A 23,321-nucleotide genomic window follows, 5' to 3' on the forward strand; every position below is an offset into this window, starting at 1 on the left:
CAGTTTGGTCTGTTGAATGTCAGACCAGCCACCTCGAGAATGGAGACAAAAGCTGTTGTCCTCATTAACAAGGTGGCTGGTCTGATGTGCGACAGACCAACCGCGAAAACCCTTTTGCGATGGACGCTAGCAATTCCCATCTCTGCAATGTGGTTCTGTTGAAAAGCAAAATTTTTCATCTCAACGATTGTAAAAGCCTCCCAATGCTAAGCTTATGTTAGTTCTGCATATTTATGTTATTTTTTCTGTGAACTTGAATTTTATTGCGTCGCCAAAATGACAAGAGTAGGCTAACCCACTTTCAGTCTGTATATTTTTGAGTCTATAAGGGAGCCCCCAACGTACAATTTGGTAGCTTGGATGGATGCTTCAAAACAGACAAGAACCCCTTGTGGAAAACCAAGACAGTGCCCTAAAGACATTTGCCCCTTCGGATTACTAAAGGATCCCGTTTGGTCGCACAAAAGCCGGGATGCCTTGGGGGTTTTGTCTGGCTTTTGGGTGCCACATCAGCAAAACCCCTTGTTTGGTTGCCCGTATAGTACTGAAATCCTAGGAGACTACAAGAGATGCCCCTTGGCTGTCTCTTCTTATCTGCTAACATGTCACCTAAGTCTCCTCCCAACAAATCCAAGCCAAAAACCACAAAATAGGTGGTTTTCTTATTGGATTTCTTGGGAATGATACTTTTGCTCTTTCCATCTCTTTGCCCTCTCTCCGACTCCCCTCCCGCTACTCTACGAGGTTGACAACCAAACACTACTTACCACTATTCTATGAGGTAACTTTTTGGTAAGTCCAACTCTAGAAATCACATGACAAAATGGCTTTTGATCTGAGTCACCAATGACTAGAACGAGTTGCCATCGGTGCAGTACTTAACCCAACACCTCATGGCACGAGCTTAACTCGATCCATATTCGGGCCGAGTTTCTTGTCACCCACAAATGAGGGAGACTTTGGCACACGAAATTGTGGGGGAGAGGAACTCGACCCAAATGTGTGCATCCCATTGATCCAGTCAATGGTGAGTGGGCAACGAGTAATTCTTTTTCATTAATTTACATAGGTTAAATGGCTACTTTGCATCTTTGCCTCTATGCTGTAGCCTGTCTTTAACTCTTGATGGATCTTTGAACCGATGCAGCAGATACAAGGATGAGTTGACTCAATTTGCTGCCTAGGTGAGTTAACTCTACCATGCTTTCGTCGAGTTTTACCGCCATGCTTTTAAATAAGGTTTTGGGTTAAGTCCCGCAACGAGCCCAACTCAATCAAACCAGTAGAGACTCGATCAAAATCTGTTTTGTTTGGCAGAACAGTGTGTAATTTCGTTGTTGTAATTTATTGCATCAAAATCAACCCTCGACCTCACCACCGATTAGAATCCCCTCATATAACCAAGTGTGTAAGTTCTTAGGAGCATCGAAGTTGTCCTTTCTTCAAGACCCTTCACCACCTTAAAGCCAAAGTCCATAGCAGAAAATTGCAGCAAATTGCAGCCAAATTGAGAATCGTGAAAGCCACTTATATAGGTGCGGTCAAGGGCCCCAAACTCATGTGGGCCCACTTTGTTAGGATGATCCAAAGCATTTATTTGAAAGGCCCTTACATAGATGGAGTATGTACAAAAAATCAGCTCCATAGGATCATCCTAACCCATCCATTTGTGGAGGTCAAAATGGACAGACACCGTTTGCCACAAATTTGCCAATTTTTGCCCTCCACTTTTCGAGGGGTTACACTTTTGGAGGGGTTAGGATGATCCAATGGAGCTGATTTTTTGTACACACTCTATCTATGATGGGGCCTTGCAAGTGAATGGTTTTGATCAACACAAAAAATGTGGGACCCATGTGTTTGGGCCCTCGAGCGCACCTAAGCTTAGGTGCGCTCGACCGCACACTCCTTTTCCTATATATATATATATATATATATATATATATATATATATATATATATACACACGCTCTAGCATACCAAGCATATGGTACGCTCGAGTGCCCAATCACACCTCTGAACTGCAAGAAAATACCATTGAAATGACCTTTGATCTGCTAGAAAATCACACTACCACGATGGGCTACAACTTCCCCATGCCAAGCTATATATAAGTTCCAACCCCACTTCAATTATTTATAACCTGATACACCCTCGAGCGAAGGAACAAGAATCTTCAGAACCATATGCTGCGCCGAAGTAGTCCTCATGGAACCCATTTATCAGCACCGACTGGCCCGATCCGACCCATTTATTGGCAGGGAAAACAAAAGCAAGGAATTGCATTACCCCAGCTAGGAGAAACAGCTTATATAAGCTGTTATATTACAAGGAATACACAACAGCAATGGGTTTTTTTTCTTTCTTATGCAACAACTTTGGGTAACAGTTTAAGAACTGCATCTCTCGTGGGCAGCGAGGGAATGGCTCCTCTCTGTGTGACTGTGACGGCACCACAGGCATTTGCAAACGTAAGAGTTTCCCTTAATCTCTCCTCATCCTGCCAATAATGCATGGTCAATAAGAAATTAAGTTTCACGATTAAAACATTTGGGTCGAAAATCCTGGCAAGAATGCATGACTTCAAATCTCATGATGAAAACCATTTCTAAATAAAACATTTGAAACAAAATCTCACCCTACGCTTAGCATTTCCACACGAGAGAGATCTAAAGAACAAAGTAGATATCATTAAGCTAGGAAGCACGGGTACTCTCCCTTGGCTCCCGCACCCATACCAGACACGATGTGGTGCGGGTACGCCCCGAGTATCCTGGGTACATACGCCATTTTAAAAAGGAAAAAAACAATTTTGGTTGTTGGGTGCATGTCGGGTGCGTTTAGGTTACGCACCCACGCGTATCCAACACGTCCTACTTCTTCCTGGTGCTTCTCTTTCCTCTCCTGTACTTCTCTCTCCTTTCCTGTACTCAGTATTTACATGTAAAAAATAACGGAGTACCCCCCATTTGGATTTATTAAAAATAGTTTCAAGACCCAAATCTAAAAGGAAAAAAGTCAACTCTCCTGTTCTAGTACAAAATTCGAAGAAAAATGGTCGGGTCAAAATTTTAACTTTCTTAACTTCCAAACGGTGGGGTATTTTTCAAATTTTAAAAATTCATAAAATCTATCATGTCAAAACATTATTAAATCCCAAAAGTCCAGTATAAAAAATCTCATAATTTGGTCTCTAAAAATTATTCATCTTGTCAGGCACTGGTCAACACACTGGCGACAGACTTTTTTTTCTAATGAATGATGTATTGATGCCTCATGTTATGAAATATGGAACTTAATCACTTATGAAATGAAGAGTAATATTAGAATTTTTCATTTTGGTGATGTTATTGTTATTTGATTGCTCTACAATTTTTTTATATTTTTTTATAAATATATAATAAAATATTAAAATATATTATTAAATTCGGTGTACCCGAACGTACCCGCACCCGGTTTTTTTGGCAAATCACGTACCCACGTACCCGTGTCGTGTCGTACCCGCACCCCGTACCCGTACCCGTGCTTCATAATCATTAAGGATATAGCGGAGCATGACCAGCATCGAGACTCGGATTGATACATGAACAACACGTTGATTCCGATCGACGTTTTCCTCGAAGATCGGCAGGGCCGCGTGTAATTTCATTAAAAAGAAAGGCTTATCAATAGCCCAAGCGTAGATCATATCATGCAAACGTCGGACAGAGAAGGGGAGATCTTAGACCATGGAAAAATAAATGGAAATCCGGGATTAAAACTGAAACTGAACAAAGATATATGGAGATCTTGGAAGAGATAAGGAAGGAAACTATTGCGGCAGTGGACCTCTTTGATAAGAGGGGAGCCTTGGAAGAAGTAAATGAATCACCGGCAAAAGAGGAGATCGCCCAGGAATTCCTCGAACTAATGTGAAAATGATCAAAAGTCTGTCCAGTCGAGGATCCTGTAATCTCACCTCAGATGATCTTCTCAGAGGGAGGTAACCATGATAACATGGAGGGGGATGGTTCAATCGAAGATATATCTTCCAGCTCTGCAATCAAGGAGGGCTTTGTGGAGGAGGCAATCTGCAAATCAACAAGTTGTGTTTCGGAATCCTTGCAGGGGCACAAAGACGAGGGAGATAGACACGGATACAGTGAAGGACCGTAATAATGTCAGCCTGGAAATTTCGCAAGACACACTCGAGGCTGAATTGCGTGAAAAGATCTGTAATGCAATGCAAAACGCTCGTGGTCAGGATGATTTGATTGGGGGGTCATTGCCTAAAGAGAAGGAGGAAATGATGACCATGGGCAAAGATCTTGGAATATTGATGCAGGTGTATCTATGATTCTATGCCGTTCGAAGGCCGAAAATTACAAATCCATGATCGAGCCATTTCGGACCATTGGATCACAAAATTTTGATAACATGTATCGACGATCGGGATCGAGATTATGTGAGGTCATATTCTTAGGAGGCCAATCAAGTTAAAATTGCCACGAGAACTGGACGACATATAGATCAATGGCTCACATTGATCACATAGCATGAAAAGTTCTAGTTTAATTAGAGTTTCTTTTTTTATTATTATTAGAATTATAGTTTAATTAGGATTTCTTAGTTGGGCGAATTTCCAAGAAGGTTGCGTCTAAAACCTTAGAAGTTTGAGGAGTTTGAGTGTTTTACGATACTTTGGATTTGATAAATATTGTCTAGAGATATTATAGGAGTTTTCTTTATCTTGTTTCCTAGTTTTAGAAGAAGTAGGAAACGTCCAAGCCAAAAGCCTAAAAATATGGCGTCATTGCAAACGTTTGAGGAGGCTGAATTTTATGAATAAAAGTTTTGAGTTTATTTTAGGAATTATATTCCTTGTTTATCTTCAATCTTCTTCCTTGGAAGTAAATTTGCAAAAACTGAAATTTTCAAGTTTTCATCTTCTTCCTCATCACCTTCTAACTTGTTTATTGCAAGTTTTTTTTGTCATATAGAAGCAGCCCCATACCTGCTTCTTCATCACCCAAGAATTAGCTTCTGCCACCATATCCTAATAACCCAACCAACCCTTTTGAATAAAATATTCGTTTCTTTTGGGTGGAGAAAAATCTCCTTCTTTTATCTTTTCGTTTGGAAGAAGTGGATGTTAGGAAATAATCCTAACGGTGGATGTGGCTTTTGCAAGATCGATGGTCAAGATCATTTGGTTAGTTAATTGGTTTTGTGAAAAGTCATTAATGAAAAGACTTTATGTGAAAAGGTATGAACGTAAAGAGACGTTTGGGGAGAGGGATGGGCGTGATGAGGAGTCGCATCTCTTCCCACAAACGCTTATAAAAGGGAACTCTTGGGTCCTATTTGCACACAACAAATTCGTTTTGAATCTTTGAGAATCCACGCTTGAAGAGAAAGAAACCGGTCCCCATCACCGACGGTTGTTTAGCGAAGAGAAACTCGGAGAGAAAGAAAAACCCAATTCATGGCTTCCGGTATGATTTTTCTCATTTAAATTCAATCCATATTGTTTCTGTGATTTTCTCAATGTTTAATCGCCAAGATCTGTTGCCTCTTACATGTGGTATCAGAGCCACGGTTCTAGCGAGAAAACGGCGAGAAAATCTGATTGAAAAAATTTATTTATTTTTGGGAATTTTTGACATCGCCGGAAAACGGTTGCTCCGACCGGTGATTTTCCGGTATGGATGTGAAGTTCGTCGAGAGACGAGTCCAATGCAACAAACGGTGCCTAAATCCGATGTCAAACGAACCCAGAAATTGAAATTGAAATTTGTTGTTTTTTTGGGATTTTCTGGAATTTGTAACTGCTGTTGGAGAAGATGATGAATAGTGATGGGCCGATGGGCCGCACAGGCCCGTTAAGGATCCATCAAGGATCCGCGATTTTTGAAAGGCCCAGTTAACAGATAAGGCCCATAAAACCTGTCTGGGCCCAGCAGACCCAACCCAAATCGGCCCAAGGACCTTTTTTGGGCCATTTCTGGCATTTTTTGAGGTTTTGGGTCCGGCTAATATTGGTTCTAGGGGTTTGGAACCCTCCTGAACCCATTTTTGGAGTCAGTTTTTTCATATGAGCACTGTATTATATGGTTACAGTGTAAATTCAACAAAATTTGGTTTTATTTGTTTGATTTTGAGTTAAATTATTTTTGGGTTTTGGGCCGGGTAAATCCAGATTTAGGGGATTTCCACCCCTCTGAACCCAAATTTGATGTCTGTTTTTCATGGAACTTGAAAACGGGTTTTATGTACACATGTTTGTACACTTTGTTCATTATTTTAGTTGTGAATGAACAAAGAATTGTGATTCCGACTGGGAAACGGAATCGCTTAGGATTAGTGGTTTAAATAAAGAACAGTGTCGCATATAGTGACACATTATGAACTACAAAACCACTTTAAATTCCGTCCATTTGTCCAAGAGCAACACTCAGCCCAACGGATGACTGTTGCTTTGCACAAATATGCGGTGTGAGAGGACTAGGCCTGGATAACTTGGTTTGGGGTTGCGCTTCTGCCCAACGGTGATGTGTACCTTAAGTATAGAGTTATTTGGCCCTAGTTAGTCTCATGGATGATAGCCAAATGTGTGTCGTAGCACGACCCATGATGATACGCTGGTGTCTCCCTAAAATCACATTTATGTGTTTATGTGATTCTAGGCAATCCAACTAACTTCCCTAAAGATAAATTGACTTAAAAATGGAGCCACTTGTGTATCGTGGCATGGCCCAACGGACATCCCACGGTGACACACCGGGTGCTCCATTAAGAACACACTTATGTATTTTGTGTTTCTGTTTACTTTAGTCATTTATTTTAAAGTTGGATTACATTAAATCGTGGATTTTACTGAATAAACTCCTTTTGTGGATTTAAATGGTGTCTTAGATAGTGAGCAAAATTGTAACTGTCTGTCTTTTTCGTCTACAGCATTGAACCCTAGTTCTATCTCTAGTTATTTGTCCGGGATCGAGGTTTTGAGTGGGACTAATTTCGGAAAATGGAAGGATCATATTCACATAGTCTTAGGTTGTTTGGACCTAGATTATGCACTTAGGAATGACAAACCTGAAGTGCCTTTTAATGAAAGTACTGCTGCGGATTTGGCTACCTATGAAAAATGGGAACGGTCAAATCGCATGAGCCTTATGATTATGAAAAGCACGATCTCTACCTCTATCCGAGGAGGCATTCCCGACTCAGAGGAAAATGAGGAATTTACTGCTAGCGAGTACCTACAGGCAGTAGAGGATCAGTTTAAGGGATCGTCTAAGGCTCTTGCCAGTACACTGATGATGAAGATGATCACTATGAAGTACAATGGTAGTAGTGGTGTGAGAGAGCACATTATGCGAATGAATGACATGGCCTCCCAGCTAAAGAAAATGAACATGGAGATCTCTGAGGGTTTCCTTGTTCATTTCATGATGACATCTCTTCCTGCGCAGTTTACTCCATTTAAAATTAATTACAATACGCAGAAAGAGAAGTGGGAAATGAGTGAACTCATAGCCATGTGTGTTCAAGAAGAAGAGAGGTTGAAGACCGAACAACCTGAAAGTGCTCATTACACCACAGAGGGAACATCGAAGGGTCACTTCAAGAAGAAAACCAAAGGAAAGGGCTTTGGGAAAGGCAAGAAGAAGGTAGCAAGTGGTTCGGCTCAGGGCTTGACCGGTGGGATGAAAAGTCGCATTAGGTGTCATTTCTGTAAGAAACTTGGTCACATAAAGAAAGAGTGCTCCAAGTATGAAGAGTGGCTGCATAAGAAAGGTAATAATTCAGTTTTTGTTTGTCATGAATCTTTCCTTGTAGATGCTCCTAGAAATACCTGGTGGATAGATACAGGTTCCACTATTCACATTTCGAATTCCTTGCAGGGATTTCAAGAGAGACGGAGACTCAAGAAAGGGGAGCGAACCATTAAGATGGGAAATGGAGTAGAAGCAGACGTCAAGGCTATTGGCACTTTTCGTCTTGTATTAGATAGTGGCTTCATTATGTATTTGGAAGACACATTTTATGTACCTGCCATGAGCAGAAACCTTATATCTGTATCCAAACTTGTTTCCTTTGGATTTGAATTTAAGTTTGGGAATAAAGGTTTTACATTACTCCATGATTCCAATGTTGTTGGTTCTGGTCCTCTTGTGGGCAATCTATATATGATTTATTTAGATAGCTCGTTTGCACATTCTCTGTTATCCATGCATGTGAATGAGGAAATCAGTTACCGTGGCAATAAACGGGGTCGAGTTGATGAAAACTCTTCCAGTTTGTGGCATAAGCGTTTAGGCCACATTTCCATTAGTCGTATGGAAAGACTGGTGAAGGATGGAGTTCTTCCTCCTCTTGACTTTTCTGATTTCGGGATTTGTAGGCAGTGTCTTAAGGGTAAACAAACCAAAACTAGTAAGAAGGGCGCCACTAGGAGTACCGGCCTGTTAGAAGTTATTCACACTGATATATGTGGGCCATTTCCTACTCCTGCCCTAAGTGGCGAGAGATATTTCATTACCTTTATCGATGACTTTTCACGTTTTAGCTACGTCTATCTCATCAAAGAAAAGTCGGAAGCACTGGATACTTTTAAGATCTATAAGGCTGAGATTGAGTTACAACTTGACCGGAAGATTAAGGTTGTGAGGTCCGATAGAGGTGGGGAATACTATGGCAGATATTCCGATACGGGCCGCAGTCCAGGTGCGTTCGCACTTTACCTACAGGAGAACGGTATTGTCGCTCAGTACACGATGCCAGGTACACCTGAGCAAAATGGTGTTGCTGAGAGACGAAACCGTACTCTTATGGATATGGTGAGGAGCATGATTTGCAATTCACCATTGCCTGAGTCCTTGTGGGGAGAAGCATTGAAAACAGCCGTTCATATCCTAAACCGTGTACCGAGTAAAGCTGTGGCTAAGACCCCTTATGAGTTATGGGCCGGTAAAAAGCCTAAGCTAGGATATTTGCATGTTTGGGGCTGTATGGCTGAAGCCAAAATATATAACCCACAGTTGAGAAAGTTAGACGCTAGGACCATCTCTTGTTACTTCATAGGTTACCCTAAACGGTCTAAGGGTTATAGGTTCTATAGTTCTACTCATAGCACCCGGATTGTAGAGACTAGATACGCTGTATTCTTAGAGGATGGTGATCTCAGTGGGAGTTCTGTGCCTAGGTCACTTACTTTTGAGGAGAACCGGATATTTGTTCCAATACCGGTAATCCAAGAAAGAGTAGTGTCGATTCCTCCACCTGAGGATATTGATTCACCAAATGGCACATTGGAGGTTTCACCCCACATTCCTGATGCTCCAGCAACGATTGTCGCTGAGCAATCTGTGCGTAGGTCACAGAGAGAGAGGAGGTCAGCCATCTCTGATGACTATGTTGTCTATCTAAACGAGTGTGACTACGACGGTGAAATGGATAATGATCCACTTTCATTTGGTCAGGCCATAAATAGCGACCGATCAGCTCAGTGGCTTGAAGCCATGAAGGATGAGTTGCTCTCGATGGAAAAGAACCGTGTCTGGGAACTCACCGAGTTACCTAAAGGGGTCAAGCCTGTAGGCTGTAAATGGGTCTTCAAGACCAAAAGAGACTCTAAGGGCGGTATTGAAAGATATAAGGCCAGACTAGTCGCTAAAGGGTTCACTCAAAAAGAGGGAATAGACTTCAAAGAGACTTTCTCTCCAGTATCAAGGAAAGACTCTTTGAGGATAGTCATGGCTTTGGTGACTCATTATAACTTAGAGTTACACCAGATGGATGTGAAGACTGCTTTTTTAAATGGTGATCTTCATGAAGATGTCTATATGATTCAGCCTGAAGGTTTTAAGGCTGAGAGCGAAGAGCACCTAAGCTGTAGGCTTAAAAAGTCCATTTACGGACTTAAGCAGGCTTCTAGGCAGTGGTATCTGAAATTTCATGAGGTAGTGTCTAGTTTTGGGTTCAAGGAAAATGCTGTAGATCAATGCATATATCTTAAGGTTAGTGGGAGTCGATTCATCATCCTAGTGTTATATGTTGATGATATACTACTTGCCAGTAGTAACCTAGGCATGCTGAAAGAAACAAAACAATTCCTCTCAAGGAATTTTGATATGAAAGATCTTGGTGAAGCTTCCTATGTTATAGGAATAGAGATTCATCGAGATAGGACTAGAGGATTGCTGGGATTGTCTCAGAAGACCTATATAGAAAAAGTCCTTAAGAGATTCAGCATGGAGAGGTGCTCCCCTAGTCTTGCCCCTATAGTTAAGGGTGATGTATTCAGTCAGTTACAATGTCCCAGGAACGCACTGGAACGGGATGAGATGAGACATATTCCTTATGCTTCCGCTGTTGGTAGTCTCATGTATGCTCAGGTCTGTACCCGTCCAGATATTTCATTTGCAGTTGGCATGCTTGGTAGATACCAAAGTGACCCAGGTCTGGATCACTAGAAGGCAGCCAAAAAGGTTATGCGCTACCTGCGAGGGACTTCAGATTACATGCTCACATTTAGGAGATCAGATAGCCTTGAGGTGATTGGCTATTCTGATTCCGACTTCGCTGGTTGTCGGGACACCCATCGGTCCACTTCTGGTTATATTTTTATGCTTTCAAGAGGACCTATTTCTTGGAGAAGCGTCAAGCAGAGAATGACGTCTTCATCCACTATGGAGGCAGAGTTTATTTCATGTTCGGAGGCTTCGGCTCATGCCTTATGGCTGCGAAATTTTCTTTCAGGGCTTAATTTGATTGATTCTATTGAGAGGCCGCTGAAACTTCTCTGTGATAATTCCGCTGCGGTTTTCTTTTCCAAGAACAACAAGTCTGGAGACGGCTCGAAGCATATAGATCTAAAGTATCTTGTTCTGAGGGAAAGAGTTCAGAATCAGCATGTATCTGTGGAATACATAAGCACCGCACTTATGTTGGCGGATCCCTTCACTAAAGGCTTGTCACCAAAGCTCTTCAGAGAGCATGTAGCGCGCATGGGATTGGTTGACACTTTTGATAGCCTATGATAGTGGGAGTCTGCATTTGGTATTGAGATACACTGTTGTGATCACATTATATTTTATGATTCTGATATATATTATGATTATTTTCTACCGCTCCATTTCGTGCACATTTTGTAAATGGATTGTTAATAAGAGGTAGAATGTGTCTGTATGACTGTTTTGGACCATGTTTACATCTTATGCATGTATACTTTTACATTCATGTTAGTAAGAATTACTAATAATATAATCATGGGGTAGGCTATTGGGTAGAGTTGGTGACCCAATGGTTACATGGTTTATTGTTGGTAGTTTTGCTAAACGGAATGTTGGGTTTATTATCTAACTAATTTAAAGTTATGATCCTTATGTTTGGCTCAAAGATCTTGCTAGCCAAGTGGGAGAATGTTAGGAAATAATCCTAACGGTGGATGTGGCTTTTGCAAGATCGATGGTCAAGATCATTTGGTTAGTTAATTGGTTTTGTGAAAAGTCATTAATGAAAAGACTTTATGTGAAAAGGTATGAACGTAAAGAGACGTTTGGGGAGAGGGATGGGCGTGATGAGGAGTCGCATCTCTTCCCACAAACGCTTATAAAAGGGAACTCTTGGGTCTTATTTGCACACAACAAATTCGTTTTGAATCTTTGAGAATCCACACTTGAAGAGAAAGAAACCGGTCCCCATCACCGACGGTTGTGTAGCGAAGAGAAACTCAGAGAGAAAGAAAAACCCAATTCATGGCTTCCGGTATGATTTTTCTCATTTAAATTCAATCCATATTGTTTCTGTGATTTTCTCAATGTTTAATCGCCAAGATCTGTTGCCTCTTACAGTGGAAGGTTTTCTTAATGAAAGCTTCTTTTCTCCTTAAATTTTATCCCTGTTTTATGCAGGCTTATTATCTTGTTTTATGCAAGATTTCACCATTGAAGCAGCCCCATTTCTGCTTCTATTTATCCCCTATTTATTCCCATCCAACTCCACCTCGTTTCAGCCATCTCTTTCTTAGGTTTCTTGGTAGAAACAGTCCCTATTTACTGCCCTTTATTCTCAGCCGGACAGCCCTTTCATCCCTCAATAGCAGCCCCTTTACTAGATCATAACAACCCTTCTTAACTCCTTTTAATTCACCCAAGACCTCACCTGTAGTTCCGCTTTCCACCCTGATTCATTTGAATTTCCTTTTCCTTCTAATTAAATTAAAAGCTTCCGCCATCCGCCCCCTCCCGTGCATCAAATATCCTCCGGGATATTGAGAACAGGGATGAAGGCAAACCTATTACTAAGAAACAAGCGAAAAAGGGCAGCAGGGAAGTCCGTAGTCTGCGATAGACTAGGGTCTTTCGCAAGTGGGAAAAACAAATTGTTCTCAATGAAGATAGGCTTGTGGACTATCAGAGGTTCGGGTCAGAGGAAAAGAGGAACGCAGTGAAGGATCTTATCCATATCAGAAAATTGTATATCATCACCATTGTGGAATCAAAGATGATGGGGGTTACAAAAGGAGTAATTAACAAAGTATGGGGGAGGGATCACCGTCAATGGGTGGCAAAAGAAGCCGTAGGGACGGCCGGGGGAATCATCATAATATGGAAGAGCAATTTATTCCACCTTGAAGAGGTTTGCACGAAAAAATTTACTTTGTCTGTCCTCTTTACTTCATCAATCTGGAATGAGAGGTGGAAAGTTACAGTGGTATATGGGCCAGCTAGAGCAAGGGCATGGTTTTATTTCGGTTTCGGCCGCGACCGAAACGAAATTTACATTAAGTCGTTTATTTACAAGATTTCGGCGAAATTTCTCGTTTTTAGCATTTTTTACGAAATTTCCACCGAAATTTTAAATAGAATCACTGATATTTTAAAAAAGTTCACCGAATGTTATAATTCCCACCACTGAAATCACCGAAATTTCGGTCGAAATTAAAAATAAAAACGAAATCATAATCATTTTTATAAATGATTTCGGCCGAAATTTCAACCAGAAACCGAAACGTTTCGGTTTCGGTGGTGACCGAAACCGACACCGAAACCGAAATTTAAAACCTTGAGCAAGGGAAAGAGGAGCTTTATGGGCGGAACTGAAAGAAATAAGGGATCAGTGGCAGGGTCCGTGGATAGTCAGTGGTGACTTCAACACAGTAAGGTTTCCTTCGGAAAGGTATCGTCCTGGCAGAATTACAACTAGTATGAGGAAATTATCAAACTTCATACTAGACAGCTCTCTTATCGATCTTACGATTAGAGGGAGGTAAATTCACTTGGACTAATAATCAAGATTGCCTGATACTATGTCGTCTGGGTCGTATTTTAATCTCTAAAGAGTGGGAAGAGTATTTCCCTCTGGTCTATCAAAGGGTTCTCCCGAAAACTACTTTGGACCACAATCCTCTTTTGTTGGAAATCACAAATTTTTCAGGAGGAGCTAGACCCTTCAAATTTGATGCAACTTTATGCGATTGTCCAGGGTTTGGTGAGAAAATAAAGTCATGGTGGAATGAAATTCGAGTGGAGGGATGGAAGGGTTCTGTTCTGTGTAAGAAACTAAAGGCAGTCAAACAAAAAAATCAAGGAATGGCAGAAGCAGGAACTGGAATCAAAGGGACACAAAAAAGAGGATGTTTTGTGCGCTTCGAACACTCTGGAGAGTAAAGAGGAGTTGGGTGTCATGGGGCCTTAGGAGAAACTAGAGCGGTTGACACTATTGGAGGACTATGAGGAGATCCTGCGAAGAGATGAAGTCCAATGGCGCCTAAAATCAAGACCACTGCGGCTAAAGGAGGGTGATTTAATACAAAGTACTTTCATAGAATGGCGAATTTGCGGAGAAGAATAAAGGCCATAAATTGTATCATGGTAGGGGAATTATTCGTGGAGGAAAAGGAGGAAATTAAGGAAACCATTCTCGCATTCTTCTCGAAGCTATATTGGTAATCCTTGGAGACACAAAATGGAAGGATTCCAATTCTGTCTATATCTCGACAACAGAGTGATATGTTGCAGAGACAGTTTGCTGTTGAAGAAGTAGAAGTTGCAATATTTTCCATGGGAAAAGATAAGGCTCCACGGCAGAATGGGTTCCCGATGATTTTTTTCCAGAATTATTGGGACTGTTAAGGAGGACGTCATATCTTTCATTCTCGAATTCCATGAACGAGGAATCGTGAATCGGGAGGCCAATGCTAGTTTCATAACCCTAATTCCAAAAAAGGACAGTGTGTGTGGTATGAAGACTTTAGACCGATTAGCCTATTACACAGTGTGTCGAAAATCATCTCCAAAGTTCTGGCAAATCGGCTGAAGGGTGTTATGGGTGATATAATCTATCAATTTCAAGGCGCTTTTGTGAATAAAAGACAGATCATGGAGGGTATCTTAACTGCTAACGAAGTGTTGGACTCAATGAAGAGGGAAGAACAGAGGGGCTTGGTGTTGAAAATAGACATAGAGAAGGCTTACGATCACGTTGATGGCAGATATTAGATTTCATTCTGGAAAAAATGGGGTTCATGTTGAGATGGCGTGGATGGGTCAAAGGGTGCATATCATAGGCCTCTTTCTCCATCCTGTTGAACGGATCAGCAGAAGGATTCTTCGGAAGTTTGAGGGGTTTGCGCCAGGGGACCTGCTGTCCCCATATCTGTTTATAATGTTGGTGGAGGCCCTTATGAAGTGTGTGTGACTCTTGCACTTGAGGAAGAAGGTGATACATACACCATCCACTGCATTTACTTTGATGCTAAAGGCCATTGAAAAGATGACGGTTTCAGTGTCATAATCAAAGGAGTGAAACAACATAGTTTATCAAATTATGAAGTGTGTGTGACTCTTACACTTGAGGACCTTTCATCACTAACCAGGTTTAGTACAAACAGCATAGGGTGAATATGGAATACATCAGTTTATGAGGCAGAGTCATATCCATGAGGCATGCTCATAGGCCAAGGCTAATAACCTAAACTACAAAGAGAATTGTCATGAAGTGCCCAGAATATTCTTTCACTAACCAGAGTTTGGGTATTGGGTAGTTATGAAGCAAGATAAACAGATTCAAGCCAAGGTCAGGAACTCTGGAAGATTTGGGTAAAAATGGCACTTAAAAGGCTCCATCGATATCAAATCAATTTCTTTTCTTTTCGTCTTAACAATGATAAATTTATTTAAAGAAAAAAACAGCAAAAGAAATAAGCAACAGATGTATGTATGTATGTATCTATCTATCTATCTATCTATCTACGTATCTATGTATCTATATATCTATGTATGTATGTACGCATGTATGCGTGCACATGCGCACGTACATGCACGTGCTTGTGTCTGTCTGTCTGTGTGTGTGTGTGTGTGTTCAAACCATATGAATTCCCTTCCTCTTTATTTCTTTCTGGTTCCCTTCTTTATCTTCCCACAACTTGGATTTCTTTCTCTTCCCACATTTTCATATTTTTCTCATTTTATTTCAAACTTTTTGTTCCATTCTCTTTTGGAAACATCATGAATAAGAGGTTCATTGGGAGAAAGGACCAAGGGCAATGACCAGTAAGCTGAACCGAAGCTTAGAGAAAGCACAATCAAGATAAGCGGCTTATCTCAAAGGTTAAAACGAAGTTAGAAGTTGGGTGAGGTGTAAACTTAAGCTTCTTGGGGAGAGAGCTAGAAAGTTATGGATGAAAATTCTGGCTTACAAAGATTTCTATGTGCACAAAAAGAAAGTGTTGAAAATCAATATCCTACTTCCAGAGATCTCATGGATATAGGGCAAGTGGTCACTAGTACTATAATGATAAAAGATTTTCACACAGAACACAGTCGTGAGAGTATATGTAATGCCAGCAACATTCAGATACTTCTATTAGGCAACATTCTCCATATCATACTGAAATTTGTGTCGATACTAAATAGGAACAGATCAGTCAAATGACTAACAAATTAACCCCTTCTCTGCAGGGTCTATTTATTAACTGCCTATGCGCGAAAGATGATACTCGTGCCTGTAATTATGTCTGCGCTTTTTGAAAATACCAAGAGTGTACCTATATCTGTATCTGTATCTAGGTATAATAGATGCACGCATAAACTGGTTGAGTCTAGACTGTTTTTTTTTTTTTTTTTGAAAGTAAGTCTAGACTGTTTTGTATCACCATTTGAGGCAGTCTGTCATTGTCTGGAAGTATTCAGTATGTTTTCTGAAGATTCGGCTAAAGTGGAAAGAAAGGACATGTCCTGTACATGCCACAAAATCAAACATGTCCCAGTATATCACAATCAAAATAGGAAGAGCAACATGAAAAATCTAACACACACACACACACGAAGGGGGGAAAATGTAAATAATAAAGAGAGCAGAAATGTGAATAGAACAACCACATGGAACTGGTAAGAGGAAAAGTGGATTTAGATATTACCACTTATTAAAGAAAAATTTGAACAGAATAAAATGAGGAACTAAAGAATAAGCCTTAAAACAAATAGTTCTCATTTAAACTCATTCAGGACTAGAGAATACCTGATACAGATTTAGGTTAGAAGCCAAAATGAAAAGTAAGCCACTGACAAATGCATCACCAGCACCAGTAGTGTCAACAGCGTTAACTTTAATACCGCCAACTTTTCCATGAAAATTCTGCACAAAGATTCTAGTCAATGTCAAAGGTCAAATAACTTGTCATGCACGACACCTTGGGCTAGTTCAAGAGGAAATGGTTAGCCATTAGACTTCATAGATTAGAATAAATGAATAAATCCAAGGATAAAGAATCCATTCAGACATTCAATATTTGCACTGGAAAACTAGGCATCACATACAATTTACATGTATTCTCTATTACATATTTACATGATATAGTGAAGACACATGACATACGATGAGACATAAATAACATAGCTTGCATTGAAAACTTCTCATAGAAACCAAGCCACTGAACAATAAAATTATTATTTATAAGCAAAGCATTTCCCAAGGTATTCTTTTTTTTAATGGCTTCCCAAGGTATTCTTAAAATCATGGCCAAAGACTATTTGTATAATTACCTTGGTGTAATATCTGCAGCCCTTTCCCCCTAAAGTTACAATCAGAAGTTTAAGGTTAGGGTGGAAAAGCTTTGTAAGTACCACATTGTCATCATGAGGATCATCTCCACCAGTTAAAAATGAGATTTCGTCCTCACTAATCTGCAAAGCGCAAAAGAAAATCCCAGGAGAAAAACACTTAACTAACTCAACACAACATTTAAAAAAAAAAAAAAAAAAAAAAAAAAAAAAAAAAACTCAACACAAAATTCAATTCTGTTGCATTCCATGAAATAGAGATGTCATATGACAAGCCCAAGTTCGCAAAATTGTCAAAAGTCACCTTAATGACATCTGCTTGCTCCCATATGCTCATGATGCCCTCCCGAGCAGCATCTGCCGACGGCCATAGTTGCAATCTCAAATTGGGATCATAGGACAAGATACTTCCGGACTTTTTAGCAATATTCATTGCAGCAAGATGTGTTGACCTACATGGTTCCTCAATCAAACTAATTGAGCCGTAGTGAAAAATACTTCCCTGCATTTACAAATATCAGAAAAAGTGAACATTCTAAACCAAATTAGCTCATGTATTATCTCACCAATAGTTTCCGGAGTTAACATAATATGTATAAAGTTATTGAATAAAAATAAACAGAGAAGATCGTTCGAGCAACTTTTACCTGCTTAAGAAGGTCTACATTAAGTTCAGATTCACGAAGAAGCATGTCTGCACTTGGATGGCAGAAAAACATAAATTCACGATCACCATCAGCTCTAAGCGTAACAAATGCCAGTGCAGTTCGTGCATCAGGGTCAAAACGCATGCCAGAATTGTCAACATTGTTTTCTTTCAGAATTCCAGCCAACATATAGCCAAATTCATCCTGGCCTACCTGAAAACACATAAAGGTATCAGCAGTGAAAAAAAAAGAAAATGCATCATTGACTAAGAGCCACACGTAATAGATTTAAGTTTTTTTCTTATTATTGGTAAGCTGGGATAAAACTGGGACCTCAAGGTTGAGAAATAAAGCCTCAAACATTGATTCCAGGCCCAAACTCGTAATAGATTTATGTAGTTGGTCCAATAGTTTGCTTGAAGTTGGAGAACATCTCATAAAGACTTAAAGCATAGAACCCTAAACTATCGAGCATGGTGGACACAGATACACAGCCTATTGACATGCGGCAAATTATGGAGTTTATATAGCATTTCTAAAACATTACAATATTAAGATTAAGTATTCAAAAATATTTTCTTAATGAATATGTATATATATACATCAAAGAGCACATGAATATATTCAGTGTGTATAAAACAGTGCCAAATCACAGGGAAAGTTAACTGATTTTGTCTGCAATACCACGTCTTCAAAGATGATGTCTTTTCAATTAATGACTGTTTTATTGACCTTAGGTGGTTCTTTTTTTTCTTTTGTTTTTTAACCAACCTTGATTATAAGTTCAAAGTACAAATCATCAGCATAAAAAAAAAAAAAAGAAGAAGCAAGATGTCCAAAGTCGATCATTACACCTTTCCAATAAAAGCTGATGACCCGCCCAGTCTTGATATCCCAACAGCAACATTTGCAGGGGCTCCACCTGGAGCTTTCTTAAATTCAGGAGCATCTGCAAGTGATACGCCACCAACAGTTGGGACAAAATCAATCAACATCTCGCCAAAGCAAATTACTAGCGAGCTTTTTCCTTCCGCCCCACTTGCATCATTAGCAAGAGCTTTAGAGACACCTGCATAAATCCAGTTACTTCAGAATCAGTAAGGACCCGATAGAAAAAAAGTATTGAAATAAAAATACCAAACCATATAAGTGAGACCTCTTATGGAGAAAGATGTTTGACTTGAACATATAGTGCTCGGAATTAACTGGTAACGGCTAGTCTGTCTTACTACATTTCAAGCCAGATGCTTATCGTTAAAAAACACAGGTACAACATCACGTAATTGATTGTAATTGCAACACAAAAATGCTGATTTTTGTTTCAAAAATGCTGATTTTTGTTTCAAAAATGCTGATTTTCTGTACCAAAATGCACCTGCCTGGAAACAAGGGACTGGCAATATATTCCTTTGGAAAAAATATCATGGGAAATAAATGTCTAACATTAATGGCAGATATATGCTGATGTTTCTGTGCCAAAACACAGGTGCCTGGAAACAAGGGACCGACAATATATTCCTTTGGAAGAAATATCATAGGAAAATAAATTTCCAACATTAACAGCAGATATATGCTCCATGAGCGATGAGCACCGATAGGTTCACCAACCACCCAGACTTGTCAAGGAAAGGAACTTCTTGTGAATTGCTTAAGGGCCCGTTTGGATACCCCTTGGATTTGGATTTGGAGGTGAATTTGGATTTTTAAATCCAAATTCGGCGTTTGGCAAGCCTTTATGATATCTGGATTTGGATTTGAGTGAAATCCACAAGATTTACAAATTCCTCATGTTAGTGTAATTTTTTGGATTTATAAATCCTTTCTGCGAGATGTTATTTATAAATCTAAATTTCACCCGTAAGGGGTTAAAATGACCAAAATATACCAGAAAAGTGTTAAATGACTTAAGTACCCACATGACATTAAAAACTGATCAAAATACATTGTATTAGGTACAATGACTAGAAATACCCTTATGACAAAATGACCGAAATACCCTAAAAATGACAAAATACCCCTGAGTCGTGCAAAATGACTAAAATACCCTTATGACATAAAAATAATCAAAATAACCTCATACAAGGTGAAATGACTAGAATCCCCAATATCATGAAAAATTACTAAAATACCCCTAGATCAAGTAAAAATAACCCATGGCTCATAAAAATGACTAAAAATACCATCATGAGATAAAATTGATAAAAATACGCTATATTAGGTAAAATGACTAGAAATACCCCTAAACCAGGTAAAAATGACAAAATACCCCCGAGTCGTACAAAATGACTAAAATACCCTTATGACATAAAAATGATCAAAATAACCTCATATAGGGTAAAATGACTAAAATACCCCAAAATCATGGAAAATTATCGAAATACCCCTATATCAAGTTAAAATGACCTATGGCTCATGAAAAATGACTAAAATGACTAAAAATACCCTCATGAGATAAAAATGATAAAAAAACGCCATATTAGGTAAAATGACTAGAATACCCCCGGGTCATGCAAAATGACCGGAATACACCTTTACCGGGTGAAAATGACCAAATACCCTGAGTCATGGAAAATGACTAAACCACCCTTATGACATAAAAAATTATCCAAATACCCCCATATAGGGTAAAATGACTAGAATACCACTGGATCATGGAAAATGGCTGAAATGCCCCTATGTCAAGTATTTTAGGGCTTTTTGGTTATGTTAGATTTCAAACTCAAATCCAAAGAACATCCAAACAAAAAAAAATTAATTTAGATTTGAAATCCAAATCTATGCGTAGTCATCCAAACGGAATTATTTATAAATTTGTGAATTTTAAAATTCTTGATTTCAAATCCATGGATTTTGGAAATCCAAATTCCCCTCCAAATCCAAATCCAAGGGGTATCCAAACGGGCCCTAAGTGTTTTGTAAGTCGTGCAAATCTTCCACTAATCACTGCACTTGTTAATGACTAGAACAAGTGGCAGCTTACCAAATTTCCCCTTTATATAGCAATGCACTGTGCCGTAAAATGGTAAATGCTTATATGCAACAAATTATATATGAAGTAATCAGCTACATAATTACATATTATGCTATCTGTTCACCAGAGTAGAGCTTATACTTGCCAAAGCAATAGTGAAAAAAAATTTAAAAAAAAATCACAGGACAGACATAATAAACAGGACGATGAAACAAGGCAGAAGAATATAAAAGAAGCAAAAAGAAAAGAAATCATGTAGCAAAGGGCTAAAGGGGAACATGTTTTTGAAAAGAAGGGTACTGTTAGACCGAAAATCGGTAACAGGTACGGCAATGACGTAAGAGCTGAGCTGGATGACCAGAGGAATCGAAGTAAAGGAGTCGAGTTCAGCGAGATTGGAACGAAGGAACTGTGTTCTGCACAGAAACAAACGAGGTCAGAAGACCAACCCGGGTGTTACTCCGGACAAGCCCTTCGACACTCAAGTCAGTATATGAGCAGGAGTGCAGAGCGAGTTTAAGAGTGGTGGGTGAGAAGTTATCCATTACCCTTGGTTTGAGCTTTGAACCTCCTTTTATAGAGGGAAGGTTGGTGACGTGGGGCTGCCCACCCAAGCGCAGATGGCAGCCTGCTATAGGCTGGAGTTCACCTACTCCAGGCCAGGTGGCGGCTTGCTATAGGCTGGAGTTCACCTACTCCAAGACAGGTGGTGGCCTGCTAGAGGCTGGAGTTCACCTACTCCAGGACAGGTGGCGGCCTGCTAGAGGCTGGAGTTCACCTACTCCAGGACAGGTGGCGGCCTGCTATAGGCTGGAGTTCACCTACTCCAGGACAGGTGGTGGTCTGCTAGAGGCTGGAGTTCACCTACTCCAGGACAGGTGGTGGCCTGCTAGAGGCTGGAGTTCACCTATCCAGGACAGGTGGCGGCCTGCTATAGGCTGGAGTTCACCTACTCCAGGACAAGTGGTGGCCTGCTAGAGGCTGGAGTTCACCTACTTCAGGACAGGTGGTGGCCTGCTAGAGGCTGCTGTTTTTACACCCCATCAGTTGCCCCCCAGTTCTCCAAGTCATTGTAGTGACTTGGGGAAGTGTGGTGAGTTACATTCCTGAATGGGTGGAATCTGTTTGGAAATTTGCTGGAAATGAGTTCGGAAATTTGCTGAAAATGAGTCCGGAAATTTGCTGGAAATGAGTCCGGAAACTTACTGGAAATGAGTCCGGAAACTTGCTGGAAATGAGTACGGAAATTTGTCAGTCCGGCCTGAAAATGAGTCCGGAAACTTGCTGGAAATGAGTCCGGAAATTTGCTGGAAATGAGTCCGGAAATTTGCTAGAAATGAGTCCGGAAACTTGCTGGAAATGAGTCCAGAAATTTGTCAGTCCGGCCTGTGAGTCAGTCCGGCTTGTGAGTCAGTCCAGCTTGGGATTTTTGTCGTCTAGCAAGACGCGCCATATCCAGTCCGGCTTGGGCCGGACTGACTTTTGTCGTGTTGCGGAACGCGCCATATCCAGTCCGGCTTGGGCTGGACTGACTTTTGTCGTTTTGCGGAACGCGTCATATCCAATCCGGCTTGGGCCGGACTGACTTTTGTCGTTTTGCGGAACACGTCATATCCAGTCCGGCTTGGGCCGGACTGACTTTTGTCGTTTAGTGGAAGCGTCATATCCAGTTCGGCTTGGGCCGGACTGACTTTTGTCGTTTAGCGAACGCGTCATATCCAGTCCGGCCCAACCCGGACTGATTTTTGTGGTTTTGCAGAACACGTCATATCCAGTCCGGCCTGACTTTCGTCGTTTAGCGAACGCGTCATATCCAGTCCGGCTTGGGCCGGACTGACTTTTGTCGTTTAGCGAACGCGCCATATCCAGTCCGGCTTGGGCCGGACTGACTTTTGTCGTTTTGCGGAACGCGTCATATCCAGTCCGGCTTGGGCCGGACTGACTTTCGTCGTTTAGCGAACGCGTCATATCCAGTCCGGCTTGGGCCGGACTGACTTTTGTCGTTTAGCGAACGCGCCATATCCAGTCCGGCTTGAGCCGGACTGACTTTTGTCGTTTAGCGAACGCACCATATCCAGTCCGGCTTGAGCCGGACTGACTTTTGTCGTTTAGCGAACGCACCATATCCAGTCCGGCTTGGGCCGGACTGATGCATGAGTACGTAACGGATGCCCTTAGCTTTTTTGGAGATACGCGCGTTTTCGCATACGCCTTCGCCTCGAAGTGTGTGTTCGTCATTAATGAAAGACACGCGGCCTTCATTCAGGCGCTCTCGAAGTGCGTGCCTTGTATTAAATGCGAACCGCCTTAGCCAAAGCTTTATAAAAGGAGGTTTTTAACCTTTCATTTTTCACTTTTTACTTTCTTCTCGCCTCCTCCTCTCCTCTCTGCCAGTTCGGCTTGCATAGTGCGTGGTTCTGAGCGGTTGCGGATTGGGAACTTTCTACTCTGCCCGGTATTCTTCTCAGCCTTTCTTTTCTTTTCTGCTTCATGTCCCATAGTAGTTCTAGTTCTGAGTCCGGTTCAGAGTCCTCTTTCAGTAGCTCAGAGTCTAGTCCGGTTCGGAGTCCAGTAATGGCAAGTCCAGACGTTAGAGTAGAGATTGTAGATAGCGATGACGGGGTGGATCAGGACAAGGTGATACTGGATCTAAAC

General features: G+C 40.8%; 2 protein-coding genes across 3 annotated transcripts in view; one reads left to right on the top strand and one right to left on the bottom strand.

Annotated features, from left to right (window-relative positions):
• Positions 1 to 2,032: 2,032 nt before the first annotated feature.
• The window catches only part of LOC143887183 (putative fructokinase-7), a 31,798-nt gene continuing 10,509 nt past the window's right edge, over positions 2,033 to 23,321 (bottom strand). Inside the window, exons 2-8 of one of the 2 annotated variants that reach the window (XM_077391286.1) lie at positions 18,852 to 18,923; positions 18,550 to 18,764; positions 17,696 to 17,908; positions 17,353 to 17,550; positions 17,031 to 17,171; positions 16,507 to 16,623; positions 2,033 to 2,500 (exon numbers count right to left, since the gene is read on the bottom strand). In XM_077391286.1, the coding sequence (XP_077247401.1) occupies positions 2,366 to 2,500; positions 16,507 to 16,623; positions 17,031 to 17,171; positions 17,353 to 17,550; positions 17,696 to 17,908; positions 18,550 to 18,764; positions 18,852 to 18,923 (1,091 nt within the window). In that variant the 3' untranslated portion in view covers positions 2,033 to 2,365. The remainder of the gene's footprint in view (positions 2,501 to 16,506; positions 16,624 to 17,030; positions 17,172 to 17,352; positions 17,551 to 17,695; positions 17,909 to 18,549; positions 18,765 to 18,851; positions 18,924 to 23,321) is intronic. The other variant, XM_077391287.1, reaches the window with a different exon arrangement.
• LOC143887181 (uncharacterized) lies at positions 7,098 to 8,111 on the top strand. Its single transcript, XM_077391284.1, has 2 exons — positions 7,098 to 7,779; positions 7,887 to 8,111. The coding sequence occupies exons 1-2, from the start codon at positions 7,146 to 7,148 to the stop codon at positions 7,931 to 7,933; spliced, it is 681 nt and encodes a 226-aa protein (XP_077247399.1). The 5' UTR covers positions 7,098 to 7,145; the 3' UTR covers positions 7,934 to 8,111.

The sequence above is a fragment of the Tasmannia lanceolata genome, unplaced genomic scaffold (assembly GCF_043159265.1).
Source record: "Tasmannia lanceolata isolate RefF3 unplaced genomic scaffold, GAP_Taslan_0.1 ptg000012l, whole genome shotgun sequence".
Classification (NCBI taxonomy): Eukaryota; Viridiplantae; Streptophyta; class Magnoliopsida; order Canellales; family Winteraceae; genus Tasmannia; species Tasmannia lanceolata.

What these genes read in the sequence shown, in the direction of transcription:
- LOC143887181 (XM_077391284.1), top strand. Translation starts at nt 7,146, where the DNA reads ATGAGCCTTATGATTATGAAAAGCACGATCTCTACCTCTATCCGAGGA. An exon ending in AGAGTGGCTGCATAAGAAAG is followed by an intron (nt 7,780 to 7,886) that starts GTAATAATTCAG and finishes AATTCCTTGCAG; the next exon opens with GGATTTCAAGAGAGACGGAG.